At 29.3% G+C, this 11,117-nt stretch overlaps 1 protein-coding gene across 1 annotated transcript in view; it reads right to left on the reverse strand.

Annotated features, from left to right (window-relative positions):
- Positions 1–10,875, reverse strand: part of LOC129976062 (putative sodium-dependent multivitamin transporter) — a 29,780-nt gene extending 18,905 nt beyond the window's left edge. Inside the window, exons 1-3 of the mRNA XM_056089425.1 lie at positions 10,754–10,875; positions 8,107–8,482; positions 5,385–5,450 (exon numbers count right to left, since the gene is read on the reverse strand). Of these exons, the coding sequence (XP_055945400.1) occupies positions 5,385–5,450; positions 8,107–8,445 (405 nt within the window). The 5' untranslated portion in view covers positions 8,446–8,482; positions 10,754–10,875. The remainder of the gene's footprint in view (positions 1–5,384; positions 5,451–8,106; positions 8,483–10,753) is intronic.
- Between the last annotated feature and the right edge of the window lie 242 nt (positions 10,876–11,117).

The following is an 11,117-nucleotide window of genomic DNA, read 5'->3' on the forward strand; positions in this document are numbered from 1 at the left end:
CAAATTTTAAAAAAAATGCCTGGGACATGTCAATACATGCCTAATATAAAACTGCACTTGCACTGAATGTTTAACGTGATATTTATTGAATTATATTTTATTATTTATGAATTCTTAATGTAAAATTATCATTAATTCATAAAGAATAAAAAGATATTTATCCATTAGCATAACAACAGCATTAACGTACTAAGACATCACTCCAATATTTCTCTAATTTGATATTATTTAATAAATACTATTATTTATACTATGTTGCTCGTTGTCCTCATCATTCGGTGATAACATAATACGTGTCGACATATGGTAACAATATTTTAGCTCTCTAACAATATTTCATGTTGAACCTATGATGCACCAAGAATTATCGATAATATGCGACTACTACGTTTAGGTATTATTTCCGCTACCTAGCTGTATTGTCGTTAATATTTTAGTTTAACGGTGACTGATGCCGTATTGAATAAAAAGCTAATAAAATGAAATTTGAACCTTTTTTTTTTACAGATTGAATTAAATAATTATTTTACATAAATCTCTATAGTATATAAAACACTAATGTATGTGGCAAAGAAATCCCTCTTATTATATATTGTGGATCTAGTAACAGTTTCAAATGTTTAATTAATTAAAAATTAATCAATATTTTGAAATTTTTTCTGAATAACTTCGGTGACTATTATCTCGCAAAAGACATCTTATATAATCTATACTTATAATAAAGCTCAATGTGTGTGTGTGTGTGTTGGCGCTCTACAGGTCAGGTCATTTGACATACAGCTATCAAATTTGGTACATGTATACCTTAGAGGTCGGGAATGTGCACCTGGGGTCCCTTTTTTTGAAATTTTAATTAGAATTTTAATTATTAATTAAAAACTAACTTTCCCGCCAAAAAAATCTTCCATTTTCCCCATCGCCAACTTTTTCGCCAAAAAAGTCTTCATTTTCCCCACCGCCAACTTTCAGTTATTTTTTTCTCCCAACAGAATTGAGGCTAGGGTTAACATTTTTCGGCGGATTATTTCAAACGATTCTGTTTATTTTCTTAATGTTTTATGCATTTAAAATTAAACATTGTTAATTAATCCATGTTTCACATTCATTCTGAAGTACTTTTGAATTAAAATAACACAGAATAAAGGAAATTAAAAATGTATAATCTGCATAGCGTTACCCCAACTGGCGTAGAAAAATTCACGCACTTGCGTTAACGTAACTGGCGAAGAAAATTCACGCATGCGCATTGTTTTCTGACTGTTGACATGGCAACCAACGGATGATTTAAATTATTTTTAGGTTAGTTGGATGCTTTTTTAAGTAAATTGTATTTATGTTAGTTATATATTTTTTTGTATATGCTTATAGTTTTAAGTACATCGTTTTTTAAGTAGTTTTTTTTAACCTATTTTCAATGATTTAAATTATTTTTAGGTTAATTGGATGCTTTTGTAATTAAATTGTATTTATGTTAGTTATATACTTTTTTGTATATGTTTATAGTTTTATGTACATCGTTTTTTAAGTATTTTTTTAAACCTGTTTTCGACCGATTATTTTAAACGATTCATTTTATTTTTTTAGTGTTTGATGCATTTAAAATTAAACATTGTTAATAAATCGATCTGTTCATGATGAATCTGAGAAATTTTTGTTGACAAATTCTTGAGATATTACATAAATTAAGAAAGATATTCTTTAGTGCCCATAAAGTCTAAACGCTCAGTGACTCTATTATCAGTAATCATAGTATTAAAAAAATGCTTTGTTTCAGTAAAAAATATTATTATATTAATTGCAGATTAATCATTTACACTTTAATTTAAAGCATAATTTCTACGAGGGGTAACAGAAAATTAGAGAGATACATATCAGGCTATGACTGAAGGCCCTTATAATATTATGAGTGAATTATATGACTATCAAAATTTGAAGTTTTAAAATATTTTGCCGAAAAATCTATTAAAGTTGGAATTGCGTAAAATATTTAATGGTACGACCGGAGTTTAACCTCCTGCTTGGAGCAATTTTTAAAAATCGCCAACAACGACCTTGCGAAATGTTCAAAAGCAAAGGAGCAGATGTTCAATTATAGTGCATAATAAAGATTGCCAGCTTTGGAGCGTTATCGCAACCTGGCGAAGAAGGGGGTTAAACTCCGGTTCAACCTATTTAAATATTAAAATTTAAACGAACATTAAGATTGGCGAACCGGCTGGTCGCCAAAGGCGGCTAGTATTAAATAAAAAATAAACAGCTTTGTAGTGAAATCAACTTTATTTCAAAATATCTCTTCTTTTATTAAATTTTTAAAAATAATTTTAAAAAATAAACCATAAAAATTATGAATATAAAACCTTAGTGTGCGTGACACAGAAATCGTTATTACAGAGCAATTAAATGTCATCAAATCATTGTATGAACGTTTCCGAATTTAACGAAGTTTTTTAACGAAGACTTGAAAATTAATCCAGACTTGACGAACGAAGACTTGACAGCGAACAACCAGAGTTGTTGCGCCAGCTGACCCTCGAGGTCATTGGTGATATCCCCGATAAAGCCTTGCAAATCAACACTGATGGAAGAAAAATGGAGTAAGGGAGAACTGGAAGCGGTGTATTTTTAAAATCAAGTAGAGGGGAATCGAGGCATTATTCTAGAAACCAGACCAAGCTCAATTTTTCCATCTGAACTTCTTGCTATTAACAGAGTTTTGGACCTCGCCTTAGAAACTGATAATTCCCAAATTTAGATCTTCACAGGCAGCAAGAGCTCAATACAATACTTAAATGATTGGCCACACATTCTTGACAAGTTGGGCCAAGACATTATCTCCAAATTAATTACATTCGCAAGGACCGGGTCAGTGAGCATACAGTGGATCCCTTCTCATGTGGATATCTACGGAAAAGAAATTGCAGAGGCTTTGGCCAAGGAAGGAAGTCTAAGTCTTACCCCATCCCCTCTTCTAGACTGCAGGCCGCAGAGATCCACGCTTTGTTTAAACTAAGAACTAAAACGAAATGAATGATTCCCCCAGAGCATGATTGGTATGGCAGTAGGTGTCCAGGCTTGCCACTGGCTTGCGCCATTCCAAGGAGTGTTCAAACGCTCTTATCTAGGTTTAGACCTGACCATATAACAAGTCTTTTCTTCATCAGAGGCCAAAAGATGTATACCCCTTGCCGCTGCTCGGCCGACGCTTCTCCCTCTCATATCATTGACTGAGGTAACTGGTTAGTGACGAGAGGGGGGCGGGGATCCGTTTACAATCTTATCATGCGAAACGATCTCTTGGACTTGGTTTCAATTGGTATTCAATTCAAAGGGGATAAGCAACAACAACGTTTCAAAATTTTTAGTTAAACATTTTTATTGCTACCCTTATTTCAAAGCCACGCCAAATAACGTACACGAAAAATCTTATTATAAAGCTTTTGTTGATCCAGAGGAAAGAAGATCTAAAAAGTATCAAGAAATAGGCTTCAAACAAAATTTATTAGAGCACGTAAAATAGGCCTAACCGTTTCCAAATGGGTAATCGCTATGACTTTATGAAGATGAAACTGATATTCATATCTTCCAAACCTATTACATCACAAAATAATTTTTGTGTCGTCTCAAAACAGAAAAAAAAAAAAAAAAAAAAAAATGGTCTTTTTATTGATAATGATTTCATTTCTATACAATGTTTTCTTTATTTGGAATAATTTTTAGATGTAATACTCAATTTGTAGCAGTTAATTTTTAATGTTTTGAAATTCAAACTCGTACATCGAAACATTCAGTCGCGTGCTTTTGCTAGAGTTTAAAATTGATTTTAAAAAAAAACAATTTCGTTCGAAATTAATTCCAAAGTAAGATTTTCACTCTCAATTTTATTTCATTGTATATACGCTTCTTAATTTGCATACTTTATAATTTGTTCTGGTTTATTTAATTAAATTCATACTTTTTCGGTTTTTTAAAATAAAAAGGTGAAATTAAAAATTATATATATGTATTCCACATTAATATTTAATAACCTAAAAATCTGGGCGAGTTAGTTAGAATAGTCGCCAAGGCGGCTAATACGCTATATTATCGAAGGAAATTAGTAGAAAAAAATATGGATTCACTTAAAAAAACCCAAATAAATTTGACGTTTTATAATAATTTTGGTTTTAAAAGTGGATTTTAACATCTGTTTGAAACAAAGTGGTTAAACTCTATTGTAATATGCCCTTTTATCGCCCTTATAGTAACCCATACAATAATTCACAGTAGTTGCGCTGGTAATCCTTAGTTAATTTGTTATTATTGTTGAGTTGCATACCTACTACATGAATTTCAAGTGAACTGAAAAATTAAAATAACTAAAACTAGATTATTTATTTAAAAATTTTAGTAAAATATCAATATAATTTCTTTTAAATAAGATAAATTTGAATAACAAAAAGAAGCTTTTCATTCTATTTTTTTTAAAGAATTCCGGGAAAAAAAAAAAAAGATTTTTTTTTCTTTTATTAATGAATGGATTTTTTAATTTATTCTTTTAATAAAAATCGTCTGCTCTACAGTTTTTTGGAATCGGCTGTTTTTATATCAAATTCTTCTCCTTTTAATAGTATGAGTATTCTTTTTAATATAAAATTTGCATTTCAATGAATTCTTAAATTTTTTTCACTTCTTCTTGCTTGATTTTATAATTACTTTGATGTTTGAGTAATTATTTGATTGCTGTGAAATACGGAAGGTGAGTGGCATTTTGCTAAAGGAATTAATAGTGTTTGGAAAATGTCATTAGGCAATGCTTGCAGTTATTTTAACTTCTTTTTTTGTACCTGTTATTCGCTAATTTTTTTATTCAATGTGCTTGGGAAACTACTAAGTTTCCACTGCAGCGTCTAGCAAAGCCATAGGATGTTTTTTTTCTTTTTTAATTTAAAATTCTTTTTGCCTGTTCAAAGTCTAGGTTATATATGCTCTAATATAATTTCTCAATCGATTTGCTGAAACAATTTATTTCCGGATTTGAAAAAGACTGAACTGTAGTCAGTTATTTGAGCTGTAGTCCATAAAAGCTCAAATAGCGGAATACGTAGGTAAAGCAAACCCAATCGATTAAGCTTGCAGCTGCAATAAGAAATACCAACTAATATTAACTGCGATTGCCTTACAGTGTTATTTACTTTTGTCAGCCATCTCGAGTTTTGACTCTAGCAACTTGGCAGTCTTGGCATTCTTCGCGATGTAAAAGGCACATTAAAATAAAATTCAACTAAAAAAATAATAAGAATTTTTAAGAGGTTTATATTTACTCTAATACAATGGTTACAGATTGATACTTATATGTATGTAATACTTTGAACTAGTAAGCTGAAAGCTAATCTTATTTTACTTACTGTTTGAATGTAACCGAAAATGGAAACAGCTTTTCTTGTCCTTCTTCCGAATCTATGCTCTAAGTACTAAGAAAAAAAATATCATTCAGTTTGGGGAAAAAAATCACCTGTACTAAAAAAAAAAAGAACTTCAAAATATGGATTTTCAGACCCATTGCTGTTTTTACAACATAATATAGAAAATATTCTAATGTCGATTATTTTTTTCAAAAGTAATTGCTACATCGTAAATAATTTTTTACGCGATGTATTGCAATTTATTAATTTTTTATGGCAAAGTACATATGTTTAAATATCATATGGAAATAAGAAATAGTGAATCCAAAGAGTTAAATATTACAAACATTTTAATCTGTAAGTGTTACAAATTTTTTAATGCAGAAAAGTATAAAATTATTATATTTATTAACAAAAGAGGGAAAAAATGGATATTTTCAGAACAAATGCCAATTTATATGCTTTGTTAAAGTTATAAATAGTATTCAATTTGAAGTTTATGAGCGTTATTAGCAGTTTTTATTCAAGGAGTCTGTCTTTACATTAATATTTTGAAAGTCGTTTTATATTTAAAAAGTTTAATTTGTAGTTTACAAACGTATTCTTCATTCTGACTTCCTCTCCTGTCCGCGAAAATTTCCATTTTTCCTCTGTTTTTCGCCGCATTAGAGCAAACAAAAATAAAAACTCAAACAATTAAACATTTACAAAGCGTTTTAAACGTTTAAAAGTTTTAAAAGGTAGAAGAACGCTTGGAGCACGTTACAGGCGCCCTGCCGAAGTTTCATTTGAACGCGCTAGACGCGTTACGGACGGTGAAGCGGTTAATAAAAAATTAAATTCATCCTGTTGTTTTCTTAAAGCAAGCTTTCTTAAACTTGCAAATTGTTTAAATTTAAACATATTGTATTAAACATATATTTTCAAATTGTTTATTTCAAACATATGCTTTTCAAATTAAAAAAAAAAGTTCCTTTATTGTATCATAAATTCATAGAATAATATTTTTTTTTCGAAATATTAATTTATCTAGCCCATGCTATATAATAACCATACTGCCAAAAAAATAATCGTGTTTGTAAAAATTGCTATACCTGGCAAAGGAAGATTTTAAAAAAATGCTTCAAAAATACTTAAGTCAGATAGAGCAAACAATGAAAATTTCAATGGGTAACGTGTAGTCAATGGGCAATTTAATAATATTTTGATACATTTTTAGCTTCTTGATTAATTTGATAAATTATTAAACTCCACAAAGCGTTTACTGAATATTTCTAAGTTTATAATGAATTATCACGAGAAAATTTAATTTGCAATAGAATATTGCTATTATAAACAATATTAAATATGCGACTAAACTACATATTATTGTAAACAGATGTATCTTAAATTGACTAACAATACCCGAACTCTTCTAAACTAGAAATTAAATATTTTTGACTTAAAAACTGTTATCCTCTGGTACTTTTAAGGAACTTGTACACTTACTATACTTTGAATACAGAATTCTAGACAGAGCACACAATATAGAGGCTTAGTGAGAATACGTGTCAGTATTTGAAACTGACATATAAGGTTTTAAGGTCGTTATCTTAATCTTATGTCGTATAATTTTTCTTTTTTCGTATCCATCTAATTATGTGAAAGGCAGAGAATTGTCTGCCTTTTACATTTACATTACATTTTTATCTTATCGGTAAATATTTCTTTAATAGAGTAAAGCTATCTCAACTTAGCTTCTCAAGTCAAATTTAAGACATTTTTGAACCCAAAAATATCCTGATATGTCACTTTTACGAATCTAGGTATAGATTTACGTACTTTGATTTTCTTATTTTTATAAAATTAAAATGTAAATGCAAATATAAATAGATGCTTAGAATTTACATGTGCCATTCTCAAACCGCTATCTTCATCTTGTTTCATTTAATTTTTCCACTTCGGTCTAGTTATAGCACACAGTGGCGTATTGCAGACTACTAAGGCAGTTGGGGTGAAAGAAAAAAACAGCAAATCGAATAAAATGTTATCAATCTAAAATCCACCTGACTTTCAAATAAATGAATTTGTATATAATGTGAAATCTACCTATTATAAAATATTAGAACTAAAGTATCTTTTTTCATTGAATAATAAAAATCATTATTAAAACAATAGATTTTATTTATTTATTTGTATAATACCTTTGGAAATAATTATTCCTGTAGTAATTTATGTTACATTCCACTTGAAAGGTCCTGTTAAATAATATTTCTACATTATATTTGTTTGAAGTTTATTCTTATTATTATAATAAAAAGAATAAAGTTTTATAAGTTTTATAATAATAAGAATGAAGTTTATTATTATCTATTATAATGATTAAACACTTCTACTTGTACTTAAAGAAATCATTGATTGATAATTATGCTTAATTTTTAAAGAATTTTATATTTTTAGTAATTTTTCCTCGATAAATACTAAGTAAAGATATATTTTTTCTTCAAGTTTACAAACATAAAAAAAATTAAAATTAAAATGAATCATTATTATAAAGATTAAGTTAATTTTTTTTAGAAATATGAAGCTAAACTAATTGAAGTTATTAAAAGAAAGGCTTTATAATGTGCACTGCTTGGGGCCGTAAAATGATAAAATGTACTACTCTTAATGAAGAATAAGCCATTCAAATAAAGCAAAAAGCATTATATTACAGTGAACCTGATACTATATAAATTATAATTACTTCATAAATTGTGGAGGCACCAACAGCGAAATAGACAGGCAAGAAGACATAAGCTGTGACAACGGAACCCACAAAGATGAAGAAGAACCCTATGCAACGCTGTGTCCCATACAGGTAGACATCAGTGGGTTCTCCAACGATGGCTATGGCAGATAATTTGGTGACTACCAGGGAAAAAACGACTGGTAACTTAGCCATGTTCCTTCCTGCCATCAGGAATTCTGTTGTTGTCCTCTGTCTGTTCCCAGTAAATCGGAAGTAAATCCCAATAGAAATGGAAATGATCATGGTGAGAGCGATTGTTGCATAGTCCCATTTTCCTAGGGTAGCTTTATGCATAATGTTTTCAAGGACTATGGTTGGAAGCAATCTCGTTCTGAAAAGATATAAAAAAATTGTGATGCTATTTTAATAAGAATACATCATATTTTTCATTGATTCATTTATACTTATAAAAGCATGTATTTATGATTATATTACAGTCAATGTGATTTATCGATTATTATTAATAATAATCGTAGTTAGTATTAATAATGGCTAACTAAATTTTTAATTTAATTATTATTAATAATAACCTTGGTTAGTTTTAATAACAACTGGTTTGTCACAATAATCATAGCATAAATACGTGTATGCGTGTGAAAATCTATCTATGGACAAATCTATCTCACTTAAAGCCATGAGGTTTCGTACACAGATAATCATAATGGTGTCTACATGAACCTCGAAGCCCGTATTAAAAAATTTAATGCAGACATTTTTAATTTGATATTTTGCATTGTTCTGGATAAGTGCTGGCCCATTTTTGTCAGTAGAGCCGTTTCTAATGATTATAGAAGAGAGATCAAAACACCATCAAAGAGAATAAATGGTTATCGATTAAAAGAAATTCGTTTCCTACCTCTGATGTTATTTTCTGAGTTTTGAGAAACTGAAAAGAATAAACACTCTTCCTGAAAAATGTTAAAAATTAATACTGAAATTTCAGCACATTCGACATTCTAATTTCGTTACATTTTTTGAAAATTTTGAAGTTATTATTGGAATATAATTTGAAACAAAAACGATAAAAATTCCTTTTTTCATTGATTTTTAAATGTAGTTCTCCTAATGAGTCAAAAGTTTTTCTTCGCTAATGCGCAGTAGAAAACGCAGATTAATTCCTTGTATATTTGGCAAAGAGCCAAATTAGGCATCAAGAATAATGAATTATTTTTCTATAATTCTAATTATTTTAGTATCGTTTGCAGAAAACTTCCCGTGATTTCATTGTCCGTCTCATTGATTCACAGTTTCTCTTTTTTCAGAGTGTCTTCATCTTCATAAGTTTTGATTCTTATTTTCTCGTATACTTAGTATAGAGAAAGTATAGCAATTGAAATAAAAAAAAAAAAATAATAATAAAAAAAACTCGAGCTCGAGATGTTGGCGAATCTTTCCGTTTTAGACCTCCATATGTTAGAAAAACACATGTTTGGTAAATGTCCGTCTGCCTGTCTATCTGTGACAAGGATAACACAAAAACGCTTTGAGCTAAACGGGTGAAATTTTGTATACGATCTTTATACCAAAGATTTCAGATTTTTATTAAATTTCGAGTCAAACTTAATCAGAAGTTCGTTTGTCCGGCTGTTTGAATATAAATTAACACGATAACTATAAAACGAAATGAGCTAAATGGATAAGATTCGGTACACAGATTTAACATTTATTGTATAGAAATCTGTCAAATTTTGAGCCAAATCTAAATAAGGGCGATTGCTTGTCGGTCTGTACTTTCATAAACATGTAAACACGATAATTCAAAAATAAAATGATTAAAATGTATCAAATTTGGTACGGAATTTTGTGAATACAAGTGCAGGTTTGAGCCAAATCTTTGTTTGAATCGGTTGAGAAAAACATATTTAAAGCACACATTCGGTTTTCAGATACTATTACCTGCATGCCAGGGATGAAATGCCAAAAAACTTGCCAAGGATGTAAAGATATTTCAGTAAAAATGATAAATTCACACTATAATTTAATATTTCGTAACTATTGTACGCCAGTGCCACATTTTAAATTTACTTCGTCTAATCATTCCATTTTTGAGTTATGATGTTCACGAATTTAATAAATAGTTTTTTCTGGACTCAAGATATATAAAACACGGAAACCTTTATGATATTCGCATCTAAACTACATCTCAAATGGTAAACACACAATAAGCAAAATGAATGAAATAAGATTCGTCGTCGTGAAGGAAGGAGGTCCAAATTTCGATTTCCTATATATCTGTGATGCAAATATTTTTACTTGGCAATGCAACAAAGCTAAATACAAAAAGCGCTGTATTATAGAAATATCTGACAGTGAAATCATTCCTACTATTTAATTTAGTAACTATCCACTAACTCGGAATCAGCAGTAATAGACCAAGGTCTAATGCAAATATTTTGTAATTATATTTGACTATTATTTATGCAAAGTTCCCTCCAAATATTTGGTGATAATTGGCAACAATGTCTTAATTTGGAGATTAATAGGAAAATACTATTAATTTTAATTTGATGATTATTCTCAACTATATAAACACTGGCTTACGATTATTACATATTTACACTGGCTTACGATTTTCAAAGAAATTCCAAAACTTTTTACTCACCTTTAAATTGTAGTTTCCTTGACTTTAATATGATTTATCAATAGAATATCTATCTGTACGCCTTTTAACATTTCTGCTAACGTTCTTATCTATCTTGCATTTTTGGAGACTTTAAAAAACTCTGTCTGAAGTCATTGCTGAAAAATAATATTTATCGAAAGCCCAAATGTTATCTTTCTTTATAAGTAAGCGAGGAAAGATGTGTAGTGATTTGAGTTTCGATTTTTGAAAATGCGAACGAACTTCTGAATGAAATAAATAAATACATAAAGAGAATTGGTAGAAGTCAAATTAAGCTTAACTTGTCCTTTATCAATGGTCTATTAAGTATTTAAAAACCAAAAAATGCCACTCAAAGATAAGA

The sequence above is a fragment of the Argiope bruennichi genome, chromosome 1, assembly GCF_947563725.1.
Source record: "Argiope bruennichi chromosome 1, qqArgBrue1.1, whole genome shotgun sequence".
Lineage (NCBI taxonomy): Eukaryota > Metazoa > Arthropoda > Arachnida > Araneae > Araneidae > Argiope > Argiope bruennichi.